General features: G+C 49.4%; 1 protein-coding gene across 1 annotated transcript in view; it reads right to left on the bottom strand.

Annotated features, from left to right (window-relative positions):
* Positions 1 to 942: 942 nt before the first annotated feature.
* LOC128723578 (tyrosine-protein kinase Dnt) overlaps positions 943 to 26,716 on the bottom strand; it is an 85,529-nt gene continuing 59,755 nt past the window's right edge. The window contains exons 2-6 of the mRNA XM_053817333.1: positions 2,420 to 2,786; positions 1,591 to 2,346; positions 1,290 to 1,509; positions 1,128 to 1,204; positions 943 to 1,054 (exon numbers count right to left, since the gene is read on the bottom strand). Of these exons, the coding sequence (XP_053673308.1) occupies positions 943 to 1,054; positions 1,128 to 1,204; positions 1,290 to 1,509; positions 1,591 to 2,346; positions 2,420 to 2,786 (1,532 nt within the window). The remainder of the gene's footprint in view (positions 1,055 to 1,127; positions 1,205 to 1,289; positions 1,510 to 1,590; positions 2,347 to 2,419; positions 2,787 to 26,716) is intronic.

Here is a 26,716-nt window from a genome sequence, read left to right on the forward strand (position 1 = left end):
TCATCTTTCTACAAACAAAAAACCGACCACCTCTGCACCTTATTTTCCTTTTCTCGTTGACTATGCGGCACCTCGCGTTCGTAGTAAAGCATAAAAAATTCTACCAGCACTAACAAACCAACGAACCTACTAACAACCGGGAAATTTCACTCCCTTTCTCTTTCTCTCTCTCTCTCTCTCTCTCTTTCGCACGCACTGGGGCGGAGAAGGAGCTCGGTCGGTCCGCAACTTCCGCTCCTTACAATTTTTGGCACGACATATTCACACGACGCACCACCACGTGCGGCAAAAGGACTCCAGGACGCCGGCGATTCCACCTTTCGATTCGTCCTTTCATCGCGGCGCACACGGAATGACGTACGGTTGCATCGCCGATTCACCACCACTACTGCCGATGCTCTCGTCCGGTTCCTCCTGCACCACCACCACCGCCGGCTTCTTCTGCGCTGGGCCGAGAGATCCCGCAACACCACCACCACAACCACCAGGACCTGTTCCACCCGCAGGTAACGCCATCACCGGTGGCTTCGAACACTGTGGACCGATCGTACGGAAGTTCGGAAACCGATGGTGATGATGGTGATGCTCCTTCCGTTGATCCTTGCCAATCGTGGACGAGTCCTTCGACTTCTTGCTGCGCTTTGTGCCCACGAGGGTGGTGGAACCAACCGTCGAACTCCACGCCATGGTAGCCGGAGATCCAACCATCCCAAGGCACGTCGTCGTCGCCGCCACATCACTGGTGGCGACGGTAGCGCTTTGTCACGAGATTCCTGCCGGCAGGGTGTTGCTTCCGTTCGTAATGATATTGGCGGTGGTTGTGGTGGGCGTGGGTACAGGTGGCAGTGCGGGGGATCGGTTTTTGACTCTAAATCTAAAGCTTAACGATAGTGCCCGGGGCGTAGGAAACATGTAGAACCGTTGGCCGGGACTCGGCAATCCCTAGACGTAGCGCGTCAGCTGAGCGTAAAAGTCCTGCAGGCAGATCTGCAGCTGCTCGAACGAGGGTCGCTCCATCGGGAGCATTGTCCAGCAGTAGGCCATTATCGCGAACCTGAAAGGGGGCAAAACGGAGACGTTAGAAATGTTCGTTTTCCCTCGAACAGCTTCGTTTCAAGTGCACTTACAGCTCATCTGGACAGTTTATTGGCTGCGATAACCGGTACCCATCGCGCAGATAGTGTTCCATCTCGAAAGGATCAACCTGCCGAAGGAAATTGAGATAAGACAAGAAGAAGCCTCCCGTTAGCAACCATTCTCGAGGCATGAAAGATCACGATCGTGCTTACCTCGGCGTAGGGTTGTCGAGCCAACGTGCACAGTTCCCACATCAACACACCGAAGGCCCACGTGTCGGACGCTTCACTGAACTGCTTGTACTGGATCGATTCCAGTGCGAGCCACTTGATCGGTCGGTTCTCACTATCCCCGAGGCAGTAGTAGTCACCAGGGAAGAGATCCCGTGCCAGCGAGTTATCGGCCAGCTTCACGCGTAGTTGATCGTCGATCCTGCGTTGCAAGAAAAAAAAGAGCAAAATCCTCGTAAGTTCTCTGCTGAAATCTCACGCTCAAAAAACCACAGCTACTTACACGCAATTCCGTGCCGCAATGTCCTTGTGGATCACACCGTGGCTGTGCAGATGACCGAGGGCTTGCGCGAGCTGCAGCTGAATCTTAACGATCTGGATCGTGGTCAACGTCCGTGCCACCGGTTCCTGCAGGAAGATCTTCAGATTGCGCGTGTTCTCCGGTGCCAGATAAAGCAGAAATGGTGCCGAATGATCGTCAATCGATACGCCCAACACAGATAGGATGCCAGGATGTTGCGCACCGTACAGGCTCATGCCTTCGTGCAGCAACAGCGACACCTGCACTTGGGACGCGTGTGGTCCGACCGTTTTTACCAGCACTTCCTGGCTGTCGTTGTAGCTTCCGCGATACACACGTCCAAACGTGCCCTCCTGCAGCAGGCTGGACAGCCGCACTCGGCATCGTTGCACGGTTAGCTCGGAAATACGCCGTTGAAGTTCTTCCGGTTCGGCATTTGCGTAGATCCGGTTACGTGAGAGTGTCGCGATCGTGGGTGCGATCGAGGGTGGTGACACGATCGAGGAAGGAGCAGAGGGTGCGTGTGTTTGCAAACGCTGGAAGCTGGACGTGCGGATGGGTTGCGCGTGGTGAGGTTTCCGATTGAAGGATCCACGCGCGCAGTACGCGATCGCGATCACGATCGCCACGAACACGATCGCAAGGATACCACCGATAATGATCGTGATAAGTCCATTTTGCCCAGTGGAGGCATTTTCCAGCAGGTATGGGTCGGGTTGGTTAACGTCCGGATGTTCACTGGAAGCGGAAAACGAATTTCATTAGCGATCGTGTTTGGAAGATCGCGAGAAAGTCCAAGCACCAAGCTTACCTCATCAGACAGATCTTCTTCCGGCGGAACAGAAGCTCCGTAGTGTTTCCGGTGAGTTGATCGAGCGTTACCTCGATCTCGATCGTTACATCAACTTCGGCAGATTCTCGTCCACTGCAGCGCAGCTCGATCGCGAAGGTTTCGATGTGCTCTGGGATTTCGTCCTCGCGCGATACGTTCATCGTTGGTTTTGGTAGCGCGATCGGATCCGAGGACACGATGTTGATCCGGTAGGGTAGCGGTTTTTTGGCGAGGCTTTGCCAGGTGAACGAAATCTCCTCGACATCCGCCGGAACCGGAACCGTGAAATGCAGCGCATATTCGTTCACTTGACCCTCGCGCACGTAGTAAATTTCCGCCGACAGTCCTGTGGAGGGAAGCGAAGAAAAAAGGATAGCGTGTCGTTAGGAGGTGCGATTTAAACATTTGAAGACATAAATTCGTACAGAGCTCAGAGCACATTATGCAACCAAACCGCACACAAACCGGAAGCCAGCTGCTCTCTCCCGGAAGAGCCTTTGCAGGGGGGGTTGGTACATAATTCAGCATTAACGTTAATGTGTTTCAAAATAGCTGCTGCCAGCATTACTCTCTGCTTTCGCGGCATTTAATTCATTTAATATCTTCACTGCGGTGGGCTGGTGTGCATACGGATGCGTTCAGCCTTTTTTTTCTCTCTCTCTCTCTCTCTTACACGACGATGAAACTACGCGCGACCCAAATGGGTGGCAAATTTTCGCGCATAATATGTGCCCCCTCTGGCCACACATAACGAAAGGGAGAGATGGAAAAAAAAATCCTCGCGAACGAGGGCACAAACTAAAGAAATATATTACACCAAACACACAGCCAAGGTGGAAGAAACAGGGAGGAATGAATGCAAATTTCCGCACATCCAGCGGGGCAAAAGCGAAAGAGAAAAGAGTGTGCAACCAGAACACTAGGGGTTGGTGGTTGTTGTTGTTGGTGGTGGAATTCGCATTCGCGACAATTATCGCCCAAGAGTTATGAGGCGTTAGTGTTGCCGTCGGTCGGTCGGTTAATGCGACAGTAAGCTGCTATAAAATAAATTTTAATCCGCGCAAATTGCATCCGCCGCCCGGTGGCTTCTGCAGTTTAGGGGTGCGCGCGCGCGCTCGCGAGAGTGTTGATAGTGTGCTGCTTGTTTGTGGGAAGTAGAAGGAGGGTGTTTCGGTGGGTTTGGGTGGGCATGGTGAAAATTGAAAAAAAGCACACACATATTGTTCTTTTTCAGGACCCGTTTTTGGGATAAAACAATCGCCGTGTGCCATATGGCTTGAATGAGGCGAGGTTTGCCGTGCACCAGTAGAACGACTTCTTTATTACAATCAACGTAAAGTGATATGTTTTCTTCAGTCCCATTACAAATGGCTAACGATGAATGCCTACATATTTCCGCTAAGGGTCTACTTAGTTGCCGTTTTCATGACACACAAGCGCATTAAGCGCAAAAGCTTCCCAACAACCTCGTTTCCAACTAATAGTGCTTTTGTCGTTTGCCCGCTTTTCACGCGTTCGCGCAAAAGATCGCGCGAAAACGCACATTAGACACGCACATCGAGAGAGCATTGTCTGCCCCGTTCGCCAAAATCCCGTTGTAACCGTTTATTTAACCCTTTTTGATCTCCCCAGCCACCCATCGCGCGATTCAATTCAGAATTAGTTAGCTGTGCCGGTGTATTGTTTTGTTGTTGTTGGTCCTCGTTGTTGCTTTCAATTTTCAAAAGTGAGAAAAAGCGAGCTAATAAATCACTGCCAAATAGTCAACCGGAAACGCGGAAACGTGGGTGCTCGAAGGGAATAAAGGGGGTGGTGGTTTAAACGAGCCTGCAAATGGAGCCGAATTTTGAAGCACAAAGGGAAAAGCGCCACAGAAAAAAAAGAAGCAAAGAAAAACTACAAATGCCACCAACATTTAATGATGCATAGCAGCGCGCCACCGGCGAGTTTGTTCTCGCACGTGCAGTTGTGTGCAGACTTTTGGGCGCCTTTCCGTCAACCATGGGGAGATAAGTATTTGTGGGTGGTGGTGTAGCGTTGGTTTGTTCCAGTTCTTTCTTCTCTCATGGTTGCGTTCAGTTTCACGCCTCCCGTCCGCTAACGGGTGTTTGGAATTAATTTTCTCCCCCACCCTTTCATGGGATTTTCCGTTTCGGCCTTTTTCTGTCTCCCTGCCCCTGGGCCTGGAGTGTGCATTGCGAGGGATGAATTGGAAATGTTTTTATCTAATTAAATGCACTAAATGAAGCCTCGGTACGGCGCGTGGAGTGCGTGCACTGATGAGGGCTTTTCTCGGCGACAAAGTAACCCGTCCCCATAGGTTCCCGAGTGTCCCGTTTTCTCGCCCATTTTTCTGGCCACCTTCCGAAGGGTTGATTGTTCAGGGGCGCTGAAATACGGCACAAATCCGTGCGCGCGTAAGCTTCTTCTCTTTCGTTGCTGACGCGTAAGATAATAATAACAATCGACCAGAAAATTGAGAGATAATCCGATTAAATTTAATAAACGACCGACGGCAGCAGCGAGAAGAAGCGAACCCGGCGGCGACACGTTCCACTGTTTGCCTTTTTTCCCCACCCGTACCGTTGCAACACAACACGCACCCCGTAAAGGTCCCTCAGATGCAGCAACCCCAGCCCTGGAAAAAGGGGGATGAGAAAAACCAGTTGACACCTCAACGGACCCAGGGACGGATGGGTACTAAATATTTTTATTTAGCGTCTGACAGATGGGCTTTATCAACTAGACCCCGGACACCGGGCGAAAGGGTGTGCACACCACCCTTAAAAACACCGCACGCAACCCCCGGTGTGGAAACGAACAGATTTAGATGCTAATGTGCGGATTATGCGTCGGGATGGAAGCGAACGCACAATGGGAGAACGAAGAATGGACAGGTATAACACACAGACAACAACAAAAAAAAAATACACAAAATTGAGACAACCCAACGAATGTGACGAATTTAAAACCCCAAACAACATTTCGTTCCGCGAGTTCCGAGGGACGGAGTGGCGTATTTATGATTCGGAGCCCGTTCCACTGGTGCAGCATGGGTTGATGATGATGATGACGGGTGGTGGCGTGTTGAGAGATGTGGCGTGAAATGTAGATAAAGCGAATCGGCGATAAAATCCACCGGCGTACATAATAACTCAATCACAAACGCAATGTTTGCAAACGACAGCGCACTCGGCGAACGTTCGCCCTCTTGAATGAATGCCGGGGTCTGCGGGCTGGGAAAAGTGCCGATAAAGGAAGGCCCTTGGGGGGGGGTGAGAAAAAGAGACCTTAGAAAGCAATAAATTGATCTATGAAAACCGTTCCGGGAGCTGGAGCGAAGAAATGTGAATGAAATATGAGAATTATTTCAATACAAAAGAACGCATTCGCGACGTGCAATAAGAGGGGGTTAAAAAAGGACACGCCAATCGAAATAGAGCGCGAGCGATAGAGAGACAGAGAGCGCGTTCCGACAAATTCCGACACAAAACACCCGTTCTTCTGGTGGTGGCGGCGGGAACGCGTCCATAATGGTGGTGGAAAAAAAAAATGCCATTTGTGGGAGCAAAAATTGATGCAATGGAAAGAGCTGCTTTTCCGGCGAGAGATGCAACTGCGGCAAACAGGACACCATCGCCGGTGCCATGGTAACCGAATCTTTATCCTGCAACTCCGAGCCAACCGAGAGTGCGGAACTCCGGCGGCAAGCAATATTGAGGATAATGGCTCAAGAGTGAATGAAACTACGCGCTTGAAGGGAATCTTATTGAATTTCGCTATCCAGGCGCTCGCACGCAAACTGCGGGAAATTGTTGTTTTTTTTCTATCGTCGGTTCTACTAAACGGTTCGTCGGTTTTACTGGTCTTTGATTTCTCTACCTCTAAGGCTGGTAGTCCTCGACAAGGACGTTTCTCTTTTCCACTGATAATTGAATAGTTAGCCCACTAGGGGGAGAAGAATTGTGATCTGCAGCTTGTTTATTCCGTTTCCCCGATAGTGCACCAGCTCCGAAAGATGCACCAGATTAAATAAAATACTCTCTATAAATAAACAACTATGATAAACGGTAAATAGTTAAACTCGTAGCTGCTTTTTGTCCAAACGTTACGGACAGTAAGAACGACCGGTGCTTCCGTCGTGCATCGGAGTCGGTGTAGCGCGCCAGATAAGCGCGAGGATGCATTCGAGTGCATCGCTGTTTTCTTTTTGCTTGTTTTGTGCACAACAATAGGAAACACCACCATTTGTGGCACCGGTATTGTGCGCTTTTACGCGGGCGGGCCATTTTCGCTTTCAATTACAAAACCCTGACCACACGCCATCCGCGTTATGATTGAGTGTGAATGTGGCCAGTTTTGATTGTACTTTGCAGTTTTCTGCCAAACCCACGGTGTGTGTGTGTGTATGCTCGCTCTCGAGTCTCTACCACGACGACGTTCATTCCCAGGCTGATAATCTTCCGGAACGGCACGGGGAATCGCTTTAATCGTGTGACACCTTTGGTTGATTTTTTTTTTCGCTCACTTTTGCTCTCCGAGCACATGCTGCCGGGGCATGCATTGCGGACAGGAAAACTCCCCAGCCGGCTAAAAGCTTCGAAGGTGTGAAATGCGCTATCTTTGCGTGTGAACGGCAGCATTGTTGTAGGGTGTTTTTTTCTTCTTCCTTCTGCTGCTTGTTTCTTTGCAAAATCCGGTAAGTGAATTCCATAGAATTAATTTCCTGTCCCGAGGGCGGATTTTTAGTGTCGTTTTTCTTTCCACCGGTTGTCCGGCACATGGAAATGGAAGCATAACGAGGAAAACAAGAACGCAAAAAAAAAAACAAGAAGCAAATCCGTACAAATGTTGTCGAAAATGAAATCCACAAAGCGCTTACAACCAATTCCATTGCGCGATGGTCTAATATTATCTCAACAATGGAGTGTGTAATGCCAACATGGATGCGTAGGAAAAAAAAAGCAAAAAGGGAACTTTTTCTTTTAGCTTGCAAAAAGAGAAACAGAGCACCGAACACATAAGTAGACGCCGAAAGAATCGAGCGCAGGTACAAAGGCGTCAATTTACGGGCGCAAGAAAATGCGGAAAAAGAATCCATGAAGTGAAAACAAAGCAAAAAAAAAAATAGAATTAAGAATCAGACCCGAAAGGATACGATACGCGTGAAAATAGTATAATAGAACCCCTTGGGGTGGGAAGCACGGACCGCATCGGAATCTGAATTAAAGACGTAAAACGACCGGCACACGTTTGCTGACGGTAATTGTTCTATTCTTATGGCGGCGTTGTTTGGCAAATTATGGAAGAAAAAAAAATAGCACGGTAGAAATCTCGTCATTGGGCAAAGTTCCAAAAATCATAAAAATAGGAAAGACAGTGGAATAAAAGCTTACTCAAATGGAAACGCGCTGCAGGAGAATGTAATCGTACTCAAGGATGTATGCCGGTGGGGAGAAAATGAGCTACCGGACGACATCGATTTGCACTCAAAAATTAGTTTTTATTGAATTTTTATTGAAGTGCCCGTGGACGTTAGAAGTATATTGACTTTAAACAATATAAAACAAATCCATCCCCTGCTGCAGCTTTTCAATGAAATTTTGAGCCAAGAAATTCCATCGGCGCATTCATTCGTAGCGAATTGATGTACGAAAAAAAAAGAGTCTATTGACATTCGTCGGTTACAAAGCGCACCGGGCTTTTCCAGTTGAACGGGGAAAAAAGCTGGCGTACCATTTCGAGGGGGTGGCCTTTTGCGGAAACTTTTTCCTACCACTTCCCGGCGAAAAAGTCCAGCCACCGAAGAGGAGGTAAGTCGACGTAAAATCGTCACTTTTACGAGTCCCGCGATGACTTTTAGTCCGATCGGTTGGTTTGCAGAGCGAAGAAAGAACTTGATGCTAATTTATAATTTAAAAACTTTCCCCCTTTTCAGTGCGATCCTCGGCACACAAAGTTTGCATTTTCCATTTGTCGCCGGTTTGGCGCTTTTTTCTTTTCGCTTCCATTTCCTCTCACAGCCACTTTTGTTCTTCGCTGGCGTTCCGTATAATTCACATCACAGTAGTTTAAAATCAAACTGCACTATTCTAAGCAGTTCCACCGACAAGACCATCCGTCTTGTGGATTTAGTTGGGAAGGAAAATTTGCCTTCCTCCACAAATTGGCCAACGTATACCTCGCACAGAAGGTGCATGTGGAGGATGGTCTCATGGACGCACCCCTAAAAAAAGCGAGGAAAACCGCACCTCGTTTGGCGGTGACCGCCCCAATCGTGGGACCGCAGAAATTAGCGGAATGATTAATGACACCGAGAGGCGGACTCGGACGGATCATCGACAAGAACTCCCGTCCGGTTTTCTAGGCCCCAGGCCTAGGTAGCCCTAGCGGACGACAAACGCCCGATTCCACAGGCAAAGAAGAAAATGGTCACCAATGGTCGAATGGAACGAGTAGTCACCAAAGCTGCGCCCTTAAAGAAGGCACCAAGTGTCTCTCCTCGTACGCGTTTGCTGAGTGATGGCCGTTTTTGGGCGAGCAATAACGATGGGACGACGACCCATCGGACCATCCTCCTTTGCCTGCGAAAGCCGTGCTCTGCTTTAATTAGAATTAATTGCTTAATTTCCTCAAATCATGGTCAACGCGCGCGCGAAGATGGAAACGCGAGCGAAAACCCGCGCGACAGAAGAAGCAAATAAAAACGACCGACCACGGAGAATTATGGACTGTCAGCGGAAAATTTATTCCGCTCACATAATGCATATCTGTGATCCCAATATCGTCTCTCGGGGGATCGTTTCCTCTTGGAAGGGCTCCACCACAAATGACTCTCCGGCGCGACATACTAGCATCCGGCCCGGGTGCGAACGGATTGAATTCTCGATTCGCTAAAGGCGAAATCCTTTTCGACGCTGGTTTCTTACGATTTCCAGCAACTTATCACCGTCGGCAAAGTAGGCCGCAAAAAGAGAGTGTGCGAATGGTCGCGAAAAGCCAAACGATGGTGCTTTTCCGACAGCCGAGAAACGGAAAATGGTTTTCCAGTTTAATATGCATAGATTGTATGATTTTGGGAAAGGTTTCCGGCGCTCGGATTGAACGAGCGAATTATGGCCGAGTGGCCGGCGGGTTGAGCTGGAAGAGCTAGCGTGCGGAAATCCAAATGAGAATCCGGTGCCCCATTCGCTGTAATATTTGCAGGCCTTCCGCAGGACTGGCCCTGAGCCCAAAAAGGGAGCACACAAGCGGTCCCGCGTGGCGCGCCAGTCCGACAGTGGAAGAGCATCTTTTCAATTAATTTCTTCGTTTAATTAATTTCATTCGGACACCATTTGTGCAAAAACCGATATGCGCGCGAATGGTTGGTGAGGCAAATAGCTGAAGGATGAACGTGGTGGTGTGCGAGCGGTGGCTGCCTTATGTGCGGGTTTTCGAGTGGATGCGAGGAATAAGAGAAAGGTCCGATAGGGCGCCAGGAAGTGTAAGTGGTCTGCAAATCATCACCACCCAACGGCAATTGATTTTCCTCACCACTCGGGGGAGAGGGGAGCTAGACGAATTTCCCGCACATCCCAATCCACCTGCCAATCTGTCATCTCTTCTGCCCGCGAATGTTCGGGCGCTGATTGCTGAAGGATCGTTACAAATCGATCGATATTGGGAGCAGGAAAAAATGGCCCGTACTTCACACGGAAAACCACAAAACCTCGGTTTACGTTCGGTGCAAAAAGCGGCTCATTTTCTTTTGCATGTTTAAACCACAAGGTCCAAAGTTGGAACATTTCGGTTTCATTTTGGATGGGTGGCGTGTGTGTTGGTTACTCATTTAAGTGTGTGCTAAATGGGTAACAGCAGTAAGCACAATCATTCAAAATCAACCTCAAACAAATTAAAGCACACCACAGGGTTTTTTGTTTCATTTCTATCCCCCAAGAACCGCTTCAAGGACATACGCCGCATGTATGTATCAGTTTTATTAGCCAACAGTACACGGTGCTTGAATTTCCCACCGTTACATTTATTGCTCATTTCGAATTATCGCTCGTATTGCGCTAGAAAAACTCGTACACCGCTTCCTTATGAATGCTTGATTAATTGAGGACACTTCGTGATAGGAATGTAAGCCGACGTGCGATGTGCGTCCCCCGAATGACAATGGGCTGGAAAAAGGAAAGCCATTTTCCTTCTGTTTCACGCAACGGCCACAAGAAAACCGTTGAGGGGAGATATAATTGGGTGGCCCCCATCGACTTTTCTTCTCGAACATATTGCCAATGACGAGCGTTCTCGCGTGTGATAGGGAGACAACCAACAATCCCCTTCGGAGACAGACGAACGTCTTCCAACGAGACGTTTCGTTCCATGCGTTTTCGTCCTCGTTGAGGCTGCAAATCACCCATCGACGAATTGGGGGACGATGATGCATACAAAGGGCACAATAACAATAGCAACAACATCAGCAGCAGCACTAATTACAGCCGCTTACGATTCATTCGATCTCGCGCTACGTTTCAGAAGCAATTATGCCACTGCACAAACTGGCGGGTCTATTGGAAAATCTGTCCGCCCATCGTTGTGTGCCTTTCGCTTTGATTGAGCGTGCTTTTGGTGCAGGAGAAGAAGGCACACAAAAAAAAAGCATAAATTCAACCTTAAATGCCCTACTTCTCGTGTGGACGCCATCATCGAGGGAATTTCCATCCAACCTCCGGTGAAGACTCACCCGGAGCGTCGTCGTCGTTTCAGGTTTGCTAATAATAATTAAATTAGAACCGACAGCGGATTCAACGAGCCGGCACGAGACGACGGACGGCCCGGTTTTTGGGGCGTAACGTTACGTTACGACGTTTATGAGACGACCACCGGCTTCTCTTCCCGTGCTGGTGGAGGTGTTGTGTGCTGGTTCACAACATAAATAGCAAATAACGTCACCTTTCGCATGGGCTACCTTACGGCCTCCTCGCGCCCTTTAAGGACCTTCGCTTCGCGTGAAACGATGTTAATTAAATGCTACACATTTCACTTAGTCCCTCCGCGAGTGCCCGCCGCGCGAGGCGTTAGGTTGCGAGATGACAAATTCCTTCCAACGGACGGTCACGCGACGGGACTTTATTAGGAAGCAGGAAGAGGCGGTCTTGGTGGAGGAAAAATGGGCCGCGGGAATGGAAATGGCTGAATGAAAATTTAGTGTGAAGTAAAATCATCTTTCATCGAAATTGACAGGAGGCGTGTAGAAACTGCTTGTTTGCGCGCTTCGCACCGTCTTCTTTGGAAAGTCAACGCGGCCGGTGGCATTAATCAATACGCTGGGTGGCGAAAGGGGACCGTGCATTGCATTTTCCCTGCTCCCTTTGCTTTGCGCTCCTCGGCGACTCATTATGATGTACGATCGCGAAGCTCGCAGGGGCGTGAAATGCCGCGAGCGATATTCGCCAAAAACGTGTCACGACGATGACGTTTTGCTTGACATTTACACGATGCTTGGCCTACTGCCGTTGGAAGAGATCGTGTCCCGAGACCACATGCGAGAAAGAGATAGAGAGAAAGTGTGCACCGGGGGGAATTTTGTGACGGCAAGATATTTTAAGCTTATTATTGAAAGAAATTATGCCGCTTGGATGACTTGCCAAGAGAACCATCCATCGCTCACAAATGGCCTCTGATAAAAGCCATCATCTTCTCTTTTCTACCGGCACGCTCTCACTCTCTCTCTCTTTTATCCTCCAACTTCACCCTCCAGCATCCTTTCCGCGTACCAAGGGTTTCCCAGTAAAGCGCCACAATTTCGCGCCCTCTCCATGGGAACGCCGTTTTGAAGGAATTCCGCGTCACAGTCTCCGCTGGTCGTCTTCCTTTTTATGTAAGCACGTGCGCGCCTTCACCCAGCGGCCATCCTCGTCCTTTGCCGGCACACGGTGGTGGCAGAAACGTGGTAAGTAATGCGCTTTGGGACTTAGTTTCCAGCACCCCAGTTTCCAGGCTAAAAAGCATCATCCTCTCGGGCGTCTCTCGCGCGAGGCACCGATACCGCCGGTAAGACGAGCCACGAAAAAGCCCACTGTACTCGGGGACGTAACACCACGAGCAACAAAAGCAAGTAAACGTATAATGGTCAGATGGTTTTCGATCGCGCCACGAAAAGTAATAATAACACAAAAGTTTTCATTCACTGACGAAGCAACACACCGAAGGAGTCGTTTGAGCGGAGGGAGAGCGCATTTTTCTCGCGACGGAAAATCGGTAACGAGCGACAATTGTCAACGATTTTTCCGAGCCGAGACCAGCGCGCATCGATACCGGGGGAGGGAGCGTGTGTTTGTGAATCAATAATCTTTACAAATTTAGCACACAATCGAAAATGCGGCGCTGCTCGCGAATGTTTAGATTCGAAAATGTTGCGCCAAACAATTCCGATAATTAGGTTTTCCGGGGAAAGGAACGATAGCGTGTTTTTTTTCTCATTTCAAAACGGAACTTTTATATTTCTACCACACACCAGTGTTGTTAGCGGGAGGAAGTTAAGCGTGGAGAACAAAAGTTTTAAGTGAAAATCTTTGTAACACCAAGTTACCATGGCATTCCTTTTTGTTGGCAAGAATCGTTAGGAAAGTGTGTTAGTTGACAAACAACCCAGCTGTCTTATTTCGAACGCGATGGAAGCATCTATGCATTTATGCTTTTCCATTTCCACAGAATCAGCTTGCCTGCACGGTGGGTAAAATCAAACTTTAATTCTATTACACCTAACGATGCAGCTATTGTGGCGCTACACCATCGCCAAAAAAGATCTCACTCTGATTACAGTTTAATCTGATCGATAAACACAAACTTTATGGCGATTTAAAGAGCAAACAAACCGGCGCAAACAGCATAATGCCCGTGTAATGCGCCGGTGGTGATGTGCCCCGCCGAAATCGAACACAAACAGAAGCGACAGGTTCGAAAAAAAGAAAATACGCAGCACGTAATAATATTGTTAAATCACGTTCGCGCACCCGCGCCTCCATGGCTGTCGACGTCCTTGGCGGTGCGCCGTATATCCTTCATTCATTTTCGCTCTCCGATAGGACACGCGGGCACGGACACTGGCATCCAATCTGCGGCCTACGCAAATTCGATTACAAACCATTCGTCCCCAACCAACCTACCCAACAGCTTCCGATAGCGCCGTTCATCACCGGTCATCAGCGACGATGGGCTGTGTACGTGCGTCCTTGCCGCTGTGTCCTGGCGTTTGTTCCGACGGTTCAATTTCACGGTTCGTTGCCCTTCGTTTGCGCGCGGCCAACACACACACACGCACACACACGGTGGACGCGGTGTGGCATATGGGAGGTGGTGGCGTCAAACGGCTTTCCTCATAACCTCGCTGTGCTAAATACAATTTCATTGAGCATTTCACGGAAAAATGTAATTACATTACAGCCCTCGCACCCAAATGGTGCGCGGCAGAGGACCGTTGCTCCCGACAGATGCACGAGCCGAGACCGGGAACAAGGATAATTCCAGGACAAATTAGAGTGAGCGGGATAATGGTACATACAGGAAAAAAAAACAAATACGCACGTTGTTCGCGCTTTAATGTGAGGTCCTGCGTTTCTTACATGGTTTTCGGTGCAAGATCCTTACAAAGGGGCGTGAAAATTTCGCAACACAAACCCCTATCGAACTCGCTGCCAATCCACAGGTTCCGAAGCAGCGGGAGACTCATTTGGTTTCCACTCGTTAAGGACACGTCCTGCGTGGTGAAGCGTGAACGAATGGCAATTCCTCACACAAGCGGACAAGATGGTGTCCGGATGGGCACAATATTTTGAAGGAGTGCTTTTTCACGGTCACGGTAGGTGTCCCGGAGTTGATTCAGGCTCACACACACACACACACGCGGGAAAACGAGGGGTGATGTACGACTCACCCGACATTGGACAAATTGAAGCACCCAAGCACGACCCGGGCGTTTCCCGAACACTGGAGGGTGATACTGTTGTAATAATTCGAATCTGCAAGCTGCAGCCATCGATTCAACCCCTAAAACTTTCTCCCATTCAGCGCGCGCACGAGACAAAAGTAAAACATCCGAAACGGTTCGGGATTTTGTTGTGGCACTAAGAATGGTTCGATTGTGGAAGGCAGCGAAAAAAAAAACCCACCCAATGATTTTGCGATTTATTCGCGATTCCGCTTTGGACGCGTTGCCGAAACTGGAATGCATTTTCTGAGCGCAGCTCAATAAAATGCATTGTGCAGCGAAGAACGTTTTGTTCGAGCCGTACGACGACGATGGCATGCACGTACGTGTATTGTGCTTTCGAGGGAGATTTCGTTGGCGGTGAGCCATCGACACCTCTACAACGCCCCGAATTGTACGGTCGTCCTCGCCAGGACTCGAGAGTGGCGCAGTTGCCGAGCGACACATAGTGTCAAATTCAATGTGTGCTTCGAGTCCCCAGCTGGAGGGTGGCTTTTTCTCCCGACTCAACACCCTCAGCGACCATTGATTGAAGCACGTTGTAGTGGGCATGGCGCGACCAACCACTCGATTTGGCCATTTCGCCATTTGTTCCACTCGAGCCGACCGGTAGTGGGTTGTTCAGGCACATTTCCACGCGGTGATTATAATTGATGTCCACACAGCGATTCAAGTAGGAGTCTTCACAGCTGCTGGCGGGAAGGACTCGTCGGGATGGTGTTTGTTTTATATTTAAAGCGATCGGAAACGCAAAACCGATTTTGGCGTAAAGCTCTCGAGGAAGAATGGACCCTCTTCAAGCGAGGGATCTCGTGGGGAGAATGGAGATTTGATAATCGGGTACGGCATCGAATCGATGGTCGGTGTTGGTGATTGACTTCCCAGCGGCAGCCCGGAAACGGAAGCTGTTAAAACCGACACTGGCCGGGTTGCCTGCAGTCGTAAATCAAGCACGGGATGTCCGCCAATGGCGCTTCAGCATTCGACACATGCTCGAGAGGGGTTTGATCGGGATTTTCCTCTCCACGGGGGGTATTGTTTCAAATGTTCGCCACTCGGGGGGTGGTGAAAAAAAAAACACCCTCCAACCGAATCGGTGATTGAAGCTTCAGTACGTTAATTTGTAGGCACATTATGTGCGCGATTTTCGAGTACAGTTTTTGGTATTAAACCAACCAAATGCAGCGAAATGACAAGCTAACGAACCACGCGAAATACGAGTAAAAGCTTCAACCCCAGCAAGAAATCCATTTGCGATGTAATGAAATTAAAACTATTTTTTTTTGCTCACTCCGCAAGGTTCACGGTTCGGGTGATGCAATAATTGAGAAACAATCAATTCCGTGCAGCATGCGGCGTGATGTGTGCCACGGCGAATATTATAATAATGAGTGGCAATTCATTTAGCGAATTAATGAAATTCGCCATCCAGCACCTGCCAGAATATGTACGCTTTAACGCGCGTCATGGCGAGATATGGGGTTGTATGGATCCGGATGGTGCGCCCTGTGAAGCTTGGAGGGGGGGTTGAAATGCATTCAACGATTAATGCAATCCAATCCCACACCCCACAAAAACCCCCCACACGGTTGCGCATGAGCTGCCGGGAAACGGTTGTGTGTGCGGATTAAAGTCAACCGAGGGATTCGCGTCCATTCGGCCAATTAAACCCAGACATTGGGCAGAGCAATATCTTCGCAAACCCAATTACGGTGGGAGAATGGGGCGGTGAGGGAAAGAGGATTCCACTTTAGGGTGGAATTAAATTGCGTCCTTTTATGAGAGCCACGGAAAGGTGTGGAGAGATAAATTTGTATCTCTTTTTTTCCCCTTAATGCATCATACTAAAGCGTGGATCAGGTAGCTATTTGACTGCGAAATGAGGTGGCGCCAGAGTCGTATGGTCAAATTGTTGATGATCTCCATCCTTAGCGGGCAGTACATGACGATATCGTACATTTTAACCATTTCCCAACACGGTACATCGAAGGTTGTTTGAGAGTGCATTTTGGAAATGAATTATTTACACCAATAAAGTCGATATTTTGTGTCAGGGACACAACAGGTACGTCGGTAAACCTGCTAAAGAAATGACTATCATTTCCATATCGAGCTTAAGACCCACGTAAATCACTGCTGGGAAACTCCAATTGTTCTGCAACTTAAATAAATATGAAGTTGAATATTTGATTGCACATAAAAGTTTGCGTCTTTGATTTATGCCACCATATTCATTATTTATCTCATCGTTTATGCAAAACTGCACTATCCAGTGCTCATGTTGCAGCAATCGTTCGCTCACATTCACATGGCAGCAAAATTCATGCAAACTATCCAACGTATCCACCCCACGCGTTCGAAATTAAATGATCACCACCAACGAATGTGTCACGCCGTTTCGCGGGTGACAAGTGATGGAAAATTTATGCGAATTGCATTTCGACCACGTCGTCGTGGTGCTGCACATTCCAGATCGCACGAGCAAGATACTTTCCGCTTCGTGTTGGTGGAAAATTATGTAATTTTAATGCCATTCAAATTCAAACAAGCACCAACGAGTGCACCATTCTACCCACGGTTGCATCGCGTTGCTCACCTGTCTCACTGCATTCCGGGCCGGCTTTTTTGGGGGGAGAGAACACAGCGATCGTCTGGTGCATATATCGATTGATCGGCAGCTCCAGCATTACGGCGGCGTCCCTTCGTTAGGTGGGTATTTGTGAACAGAGTAACATCTTCATCCCCAAGCCCTCATGACGTTCCACATTGTCTATGCAACGGTTGGCATATAGCTATGCTGGTATATGCTCAAGCATATCGACCAAAAAAAAACGATCTAAACCTCGCTTCTTCAGGTCAACACCGGCAACGAGAGGTGAGATTTATGGCCAGCGTTCATGCAGCAGCTCTAGTCACCGGGGCACAAAATTCTGACCCGCTAGAATCACGTCTTCCGGATAGCTTTCGCTCGCTTTCTCACACGCGCTTTCGCTATTCAGCTCTGCCTTTATCCATTTCTGGGTCTCGCGATCGACGCGGCGACCGGTAATCCGATTAATTTAATGACTTGGGAACGAGACTGCGGATAGGTTATGTGGCGACGGACTTGGTTAGGTTTTGTTTTCCACTCCATCCACCAGCTCACCAGCGCGCACAGGGCTCTCTGTGGAGTTGGGTTTTGGCTGTGGAAGCGCAGAACAGGCACGTCCACGCGCTACTCCAGGGGCAATAAATTAGCGTTCCTCGCCTGTTGGGTTTTATGCCCTTTTCCTTACGCCGTTTCGAGCGACAGGATCGAGCCGATCGAGAGAAAACGAGAACGCGCTAGTGGTGTTTTGTTTTCGCTCCATCAGAATCGAGGAAACGGCGTCGAACGGCCGTTTGGTGGCAATCCCCAAAATTGAATCTGCATGCACCATCCATTGCCTTCCCTGGGGAAAGATCGATCGACCGAGAAAAGGGAGCATTTTCCTCCCAAAGTCGACGCCCATTGCTCTAGATTTTTTTTTATTATTTCCACCATGCCACACGATGACGTACCTGACGACTTCCGGACGCTCGGTTGCCGCCTGTTCGAGAATTAGGCGAACGATTAATTAAATAAACGGAATGTCCAAATCCATCCCATCGTCTCGAGCGAACTCTGATCGGGAATTCGGTAGCGAGTCATCGTGTGCGTCAAGTCTCTTTCCCAAAAAAAAAACGGAACTTCGCCTGGGAAGGAATTTGGGGGGGCCCAAAAACTCTCCCCGAAAAAAGCGATGCATACCGGCGCGTAGCACGGCTGGAAAGAATTTTTATAACGTTCCCGCGGGCTGTATCTGTACCTCCTCCTTTTATTCTCACCCTTGTGTGCGACCTCTGGGATGGCGTTTTCCACGGAGGACTAATGTTTATTTTTATGGTTGCAACTGTTTTTAATTAACTCCCAGCACTGGCCAACGGGGGCGTAAACAACAGCGCTCGAACGATTGAGCCCCAAGAAGTGCCGCTGTTCGCAGTCGCAAGCTGACAAGGCATGCATAATAAGGTTCGTGTCGGCGCATCATATCTAACGGTGTTCAGGTTAGCATCGCATGGAATGCGTTTAACACCCGGGCACACATCGGGAAGACAAACCACACCGGCACTTCTTGATGGAGCAGCACGTGCGAAAGCTTAATCCACATGCAAGTGCACCTTCTCGCCGGGTCTCCGGTAGATTATACGATTTATTGTTCGGGCTTACACAACGGCACACTACCGGACGGTGCTTGGGTTGGGCTTTATAAATTTATAGCAGTAAGCGATGCCTAATGGGCGGCTCAGGCGGCTTTCCGATGGCTTTGCCTGAATCGATACCATAAAGCAACCCCAGAAACCCAGCCGATCTTAGATCCGGAGATCCATTAGTGAAGAATAGTAATCATTCCTTCGAAGATAACAAAGCCCATGGGGGCGGTGACCGTTTGCTTATCGTTCCGCAGGTCCACCACCTTTAGGGAGGCGAAACAGTTAAACGATAAGTAATGCTGACGGTCCGGAGAAAGCCTGCACCTGTGTTTGTGTGTGTGTGTGTGTGGGTGTGTGAGCAGCTGACCAGAAGCTGACCAGCACAAACTAGTAGCTCATGGACTCTGGATGATCCTGGTGCTTCGATTGATTGATAGAAAAATTTAGTTTACTCATGCCATCCAGATGGTGATGCACAGGGAGCTGCCTCAGTTCGGGGTAATTTCTGCACCATTATATGCCCCCATCGTACCTGTGCCAACTGGCTGGAAGGGCTTTCTCCTAGCTCCGGTGGAGATGTCATTAATTTAAATTCCTGACACAACCCTACCGTGGGCAGGCAGGCGCATACCACCGCTTGTCTGGCACACGGCTGGCTGGCCCTTTATCACCGAGCGCTCCTGTCCAAGGATCGAGTCCATCAGGATCCGAGCCGGTGCTCGTTCGCTCGAACTTCCGGCAAGTTGATAAAACTCCATCAAACAACGAAACGTGCACGACGACATCGTTGACCACGGTTACCTCGGAGACTTTCCCGTCTAACCGTGCCTCTTCGGTTCCGGCTCGGTACCGCATATTTGACCGCCGGAGAATTCCTTCCTTCCCGTCGGATCGGACCGTGGGTAATGGAAGTGATTTATGGAAGCGAGACATCGCTCTCGGCTCGTGGTGTGCCGGAAAGGCGGCAAGAAGAAGCGTGTCTACTTCCGCTAATAGCGAGGCGGACTTTGCTGATGAAAATGGGCATCCGGGTGCTTTAAACGGGCCCCACCCGGTTGGGGCGAACGTTGGAAAAGCGGTGCGACCGGGTGGAAATGTTTATTCACCGAAGTTGCATCATTAATCAAGCGATCAGGTGCTGCCACCGCTGGACCTGATGCGACTCATGTGGGCTGTGGTCGAAGAAAGCTCGTTTTTGTCCACGATTCGCTACAAGTGATGCGGGAACGCGGCTCGACAAAGTTGTGCTCCCATCCCCACAGGGAAAGCGAGGAAAAACACCACCCACACCCTCGTAAACTTGCTTACTACTACGATCCAAACCCATCTGGTATTGGGGTTTGGTGGTTCCGATCGCTTCACTTCCAACGACCGGCTTTTGCGAGCTGCTCGTGGCAACCACAAGGACGAACCGGCGGCACTTTGCAATGCGAAAAGCTTTTTTGGAATTCACCAGCAGTGGGGGGGTTTTTCCGCACCACAAATGGGAATGGGTATGAAGGGCTTTTCGTTTAGAATGATGCTTCAAAATCGTCCGCACGCCACTACGTCTGCCTCGAATGGCCAGACTGGAGAAGCAGCCGGGGAAGATTGACGAAGCTTTGCTTTCAAAAGGAGCATCCTTCTGACGGCAGTAGTGTTTAGGCCAGCCGATTTGAAAAGAAATCCATAGCGCAAACCACTATCGTTCCTTTATCGTTGCCTTTTGGAATGAGGGATTGTAACATCCTCCCGATAGTGGCGAGTGAAAGCTGTAGTAAATAACCGTCCATTGGGCTTTGGAGTGGGATGCGAGACTCGGGACGAAAAAAAAAAGAATACAAAAATAAACATTGCCAGTGACAAACCACCGGACGATTGCAGCGGCTTAAATCGATGCGGTGCACGCTCGTGATGGATGGCACGAGTCCTTTTTTTCTGCCATCATCCTCCACTCGGTCCCATCGGTGGTCAATTCAATTTCATCCAGCCTTGCAGGGAAGCCCGTGGGACAAAAATTGCCACGAAACAAAAATAAAACACAACATAATAGAGGAAGCAAAAAAAGAAGAAAAAAAAAAGAAACGCCAATCCAAAAGCCATCCCACCCCCAACCCAAAGCCTACATTTTGCGGTGGAGCCCTTTTGATTGACGTTACGAGGCGGTTTTTGTAAATTGATATTTCGTAACCGCAACCATTCGGGCGCGCTCCTGGGTGTAATATCCTTTCGCACGCCCGGGAGGCGCACCGGAAATCGAGGTGGCAAATATCGCTGTGCCCACGGTGCGGAGGGCATCAACAACAGCAAAACAAAAAAAATAGCAGTGGGAAACCCCCGCGAGGGATTGCACCCGCAAAGGTTGACAAACATACGCCATGAATCTCGTTTGGGGTTTTTGCGTGTGTTATTTCTTGTGCCATTGGGTGGGTGGAGATGGTTTTCACATCACTAGCCGTGTGGCGATCGCGTTGTAGTTTTTCGTCCATCCCTGCGGTTTCCGTCCGGATGGATGCTCTCGTTCGTGTCAAACGTTTGTGGAAAATGCGTTTATCGTTTTTCCTTTTTTTTTTGTTTTTACTCCTGCCGATTGAATGCAATCGATATCGACAAAAGCTTTACCAAACCAAACCTCCGGAGGGAGCCGTTTGTTGACTTTGGCACGAGTAAGGGTGCGATTAAGCGTAACGGTTCCACCGGCTTAAGCTTACCTGTGAGTGAGAGAAAGAGAGAACAAAGAGAAAGGGATTAGTGTGTATGTTTGCAAATCAAACAGGACATATTTTCGGGCTTGTCTGGTAAATTGCTTGATTAATCACAGCTGCCTTAACGCGACGTGACGCACGAAAGCGAGAAGATGCTCCCCAGGGGGTGCCAGCCAGCAAGTCCCTCTGCCATCGTCGTCGTCGTCGTCGTCGTTGGCCTGGTGCAGCAGGACGCAATTGCTTGGCGCATCCGAGCGTGCAAAAATCGTAAAACAAATAAACAAGACTGCAATCAGCAGCTCGCTTGCACACAACGCCCACAGGACGATGGGTGCCAGACGGAATCGAGAGACTGCACACGCTGCAGTTGGCGGAATCACAAACAAGTTATGCACCCCGAACCACCAGCATCGTCCCCAGACAGCAACAAGGAGGCGTTATCACACCTTCACCCCTTCTTGATTCGACATCAAATCTCGCTCTCTCTCTCTCTCTTTCTAGCTCTCGCTGCACACTCCGTGGGACGTTGAAATTCGACGATTTTTCGGATGGTTAAACATCCGCCAATTTATTACCTCGAACACGTCCCTCCCGACCACAAAACAACGCACACACACACACACGCGCCAACCCGCTGAGGAGCAAAATTTTTAACAAGATTATGCTGATATTCCTCGCCACCTTGCGCGAGAGTTTGGTGGCGAACGCCGGAACGAAGCAAAATCCAAACAAGAAGGATTTTTCACCCCTTTACCACGGTCGCGGTCTCGTGTTGGTTCGTTTGCACGAAGGTGTTGGGGGCTGCAGCTTTTCTTTCTCTTCATCTTTTCTTCATCTTGGGCCGCTTTGTTGTCGCTCCATCTCCACCTACTCCACGTAATCATACCTTATGCTCGCATGCCCTTCCCTACTGCTATGGCGGCTGGAATATTATAAGACCGATCGTCGAACTTATCGATCTGGGCGCGGATTCTTCTGCATTTTCTTCTGCTTCATCATTTTCCGGCCTTCCGACGCAACGGCCACAAGTGCACGAAATCGAATTCGCTGCGCTTGTTTATTTTCGGGCCAGTATTTATTTAACGTTTGATTGAGATTTGAATTTATGAAGAATAAATATTGAGTGCATGCGGCGGGGTTTCGTTCTCGCAACATGGGCGGTGGTGAGTTGTTGTTACTTTTTTTTTCACCCTCGTGTTGTTGCTTCTTCTCTTCGATTATCACCGACGGGCGAGTGTGAAGACGGCCTCAAAAAACGACGTGACCAATGGATCTTCGATCGCGATCGGGAAGGAAACGATCAAGCAAAGAAACCACCACGATCAGCGATCGTCCGATCGTACGGGGGCTCTAAGCACAGTTTTTTTTTCGCGCCAAGCCATTTACCCGCGCAGTGAAGGAGTTGGTTTATGTTTACGAAAATTCTTGAGCACGGCTTGTATCCACCCGTTTCGTATCCCACCGAGTGCCGTGCCAATGATGTTTGGTGTTTGGTTACAGCGCCGAGTTACGAAGGCGGCGTGCCAGAGTTTGGTTCCTTTTCGACTCACCCACCAACTCCGGTGGTGTCCCGCTGGGCTGCGCGGTTTAAGAACGCCCGTGGGAAGACGCGCCGAGTTCTAGTTGTAGAGAACCGCGAACGAGCTCTGAGCTCACAGCGGGTGGTCAGTCGGCAGTCTGGCGGCACGTCGGACACTTTCTCATTTGCTAACGCGACTCCCCGGGTCCTGTTTCCTGTAGGGCTTTTCCAGGGAGATCTCACCCCTTTCCTGTGACCCTCAACAACACCCCTATTCGATCCATTCAACCCTCGGAGGCAACAGAGTGAGAAAAAGAACGTGCGCCGAACGAGGGGAGTTTATGGCTTTTCAATTTACGATTACACGCTTTTCGTTCGATCGTATCGAATGCACACACACAGACACACACACACAACACCGCTCATAACTCTACCGGCATTTTCGTCTCGCCAGTTTCACCAGCCGCCGGAGACGCCTCCAGACGGATGGCGACACGCAATGTGGCCGTTTCTCAAAATAGCACGCCGCTGTAAAGATCGCGAATTGAATTTTTACTCCCTTCGCTGCCGTTAAAGCGAATTTATCTGCTGTTTACATTGGGGGCAATGGTGCACGCGAAGCTTTCGCTTGGTGAGTGAGTGCATCTGACGGTTCAGAGGTTTAAGCTGTTAGCCAGCCAAAGGAGCCACTGGACGGTTGGGGTATGTGCAGTTTTAAAACCAGCTGACAGCATGGAACGGTAACGGTGCGAAATGTCGAGACAGAAAAGGGGGGGGGGATCACGGGTGAGTGTGGTGAGAGGGGCAAAAGGATTCGCGAGGAATTTAAAACATTCACCAATCACACCCGCTCTGCTAACGAGCCAATAACTATCCATGAATAAAATGGATGGAGTGTGTGGCTCTAAAATCGATTATTGATATTGAATTTTGTAGCACAATGTCATCCATTTGAGTGCACTTATAATGCTGCGTTGTGTGGGAAATGAACGATGTTGCGTCATTATTTATTTGTAGGCGAACCTTTGACATTTCCGTATCATTGACACGTTTCGACTGCCAATTTTAGGTGTCATAACGTACACCCGGTGTTCGATATCGATTTGATGGAATATACATTTTTGAGAAGATTAGACACTTCTTGAGACCAAGACGTCTAGCTTGCGACAGTTTGTCAGCTTGGAAAAAGGGGGATTTATGAATAATACCTTAAGCTAACGAATAAATTCAAGTTTGTTTAACACATTTAGAAACCTGTCACGGCACGCGGAACCAATAACCGTGTTGCTCTCATCTCCTGGGTGCGGTGTGGATAAATCCTTAAACGCCCATAAGCCCTTCACAAGCCGCCACAGCAAATGCCAAATCAAATTTGCGTCGCTCGAAGGCGTTCTGTTTGCGGGGGTCTTTGCCTTCGGCACCGTAAATCCCCAGCCCGTTTGCATATATCCTTGTTCCCCGGTGGGATATCCGAGACGTGCAGCCGCCGGCTCGCACAGGACACGTGATAGTAGTTATTGCGTTTTTGTTTCACTTCCTTCGAATCACTCGCATTTTTGACAGCTACCATCGCGCGGGGTGCACTTTTAATCCCACCAGCGCGAGAAGGACGTCTCGCTCGGATGTGAAACACTCTGCCTTCCTGCTGGGAAAAAGGATGCGCAAACAATGGCACGTGACGCGAGCCACATCTCGTCCTTCACATCGACCTCACACACGGCCTTCAATGCCAATGCCGTCGATTTTAAATTGATATTTCACTCTCCCTCGAGAGGAGGCCGGCGCGTTGCGCGGGCCAATTTAATATTTCGAAATCACTGCTCCGGGATCATCCGGTGGCATCATGTCTGGAAAATGTCCCGCAGTCCCTCGAGCGTCCTGGTATGCTTTTTTTCTCGTTGTTTCGCAGTGCCGTCCGCTCCGCAATCAAACGCTCAAGGATATCGCTAGCCACCCCGGTTGGACCTGGCGAGCGTCAGACTGACAGCAGATTTATTGCGAACGCGTGGCCATCGGGTGTTGCAAAAGGGCGAATAAACAGAACGGAGGCGCGTGTGTCGATATCGATTGCAATATGCACACAGACAGCACAGACTTCCCTGCAGCGCGGCTGCACGCAACCGAAAAGGTTGTTTTCGTAGGAGTCTCGTTGCTGCCGGCGGTGTGGCCACTTAAAACCTTTAGACCACACCGATTTTCTGCACCCTTCGAGGCTTGCGTCTTCCCGAAACCAAACGCATCCTCTCCCTTCCTTCACGAAGGACGTTTTGGGGCTACTAGAGGTGCTCCAGTTCTCGGCCGCTTACGCTTCTTGATTGGTTTTGTGGTGGAGAATTGAATTTCGCCACCGACTGACCTCCTGACTGAGCTCGAACTGCATGGGTAATTTTGACGAACCGAGGAAGGACTCTGACAGTGGTTTCTCGTTCGGTTCGGAGCGTCATTTTTCATCGACAGGAAGAGGATCATCCTGATTTCGGGGGCGCCACGGTGACGAGAGAAGCAATAAAAGTCAATATTTTGATCGCTACTTCTCGACTTCTTAACGAGCCTGCTCTCTCTCTTCCACGTTGCCCTGTGCTCTCCTTCAAACGGCCCCCGTTGATCGGTTCGCGTTATTGAAATTGCCATAAACCGAGGTGTAGCTGGGAACCGGACAGCAAGAGCGCGCTGATGCTGGGTCCAATTTCCCGCAACGAAGATGGTTTGGGGAGTTTTCTCGCCTTGTTGTGGAGCGCAGAGTGTGTGTGTGTTTTTTTTTCACTTCTGTGGGAAGAGCTACCACACCACCGTTTCGCTTGACCTGATGTCTGATCTTTCGTTCGTTTCTGTGCTCTTTTCGTTTTGTGGCTTAAATGCTAACAAGGGCCGGGAGAGCTATCGATGATGTAGCGTTTACGGACTCTAGCTTATCTAGCATTTGGGAGCCGAACGTGAAACGATTGCGAAACAACTTAACGAAAAAGTTAAGCCATGCTGGAATCGCGCTTTGATTTTGGAATTTCGATGTGTCATTGGAAAAGATCTCATATATCACACGCTAGGGGTATGCATAAAATATAACCGACCGGTTCACATTCCGGTTTCTCTCTCTCTCGCTCTCTCTCTCTTTCTCTCATCACCTGCAGCTAAATTAATATTTGATGAGCCTTAAATAATACGTTTTCGCTAGGAATGAAACAAGAAAATTGATTTAAATAGATTCGAATCTATTTCCTAAAACCAACATCATAAGCATCTGCATTCGTGGGCATGCGAGCGCGATTTAAATTTCCCGCTCGTTAGAGTCACGCTTGGCTTCATTCCACCAGCAAAAGAAGGGAAAAAATCCACACGACTATTATAGCCGTCGAGGAGGAAAGAGGGGAAAAAAAACCACCACCAAAGAAACTGGGAAGATCGTAAAATTTGAACCCATATTTCAGAGTCCGGTTTTCCGTTCGTTCCGACCCCTGGAGAGGAACCGCACACAGGAAATTAAACCAGCCTTCGGATCCAAACAGCTTGACCATCGCACGCTGGTTATTGATCGCAACCGTTAGATACGCGCCCGCGCCGGGTGGTTTTTGGGGTGGAATTAAAATAATCCCAATCTGGCGCGTCAACAGCCCATCTCGCCGGTCGCGAGAGCTGCCGGAAAGAAAAATCAACCCACTGGAACCAACTGCCGGGGCCAGCCCAAGGCTCTCTCTCTCTCTCTCTTGCGATGCCACCGGATGGAGAAGCGTGTCAATTAATTTCACGTTCGGAGGCGATAAATTTTCCCGAACAAATCTTCACGCGCCCGGGAACACATCAAACGGGCCCTCCACTTCGAAGCGGACACCGGGCGGATCGCGCATTTCATCTCGCGGATGAGTTTGGTCAGCAGCCTGTCGTGTTTCCAA

This window comes from Anopheles nili, chromosome 3 (genome assembly GCF_943737925.1).
Source record: "Anopheles nili chromosome 3, idAnoNiliSN_F5_01, whole genome shotgun sequence".
In the NCBI taxonomy this organism is placed as follows: domain Eukaryota; kingdom Metazoa; phylum Arthropoda; class Insecta; order Diptera; family Culicidae; genus Anopheles; species Anopheles nili.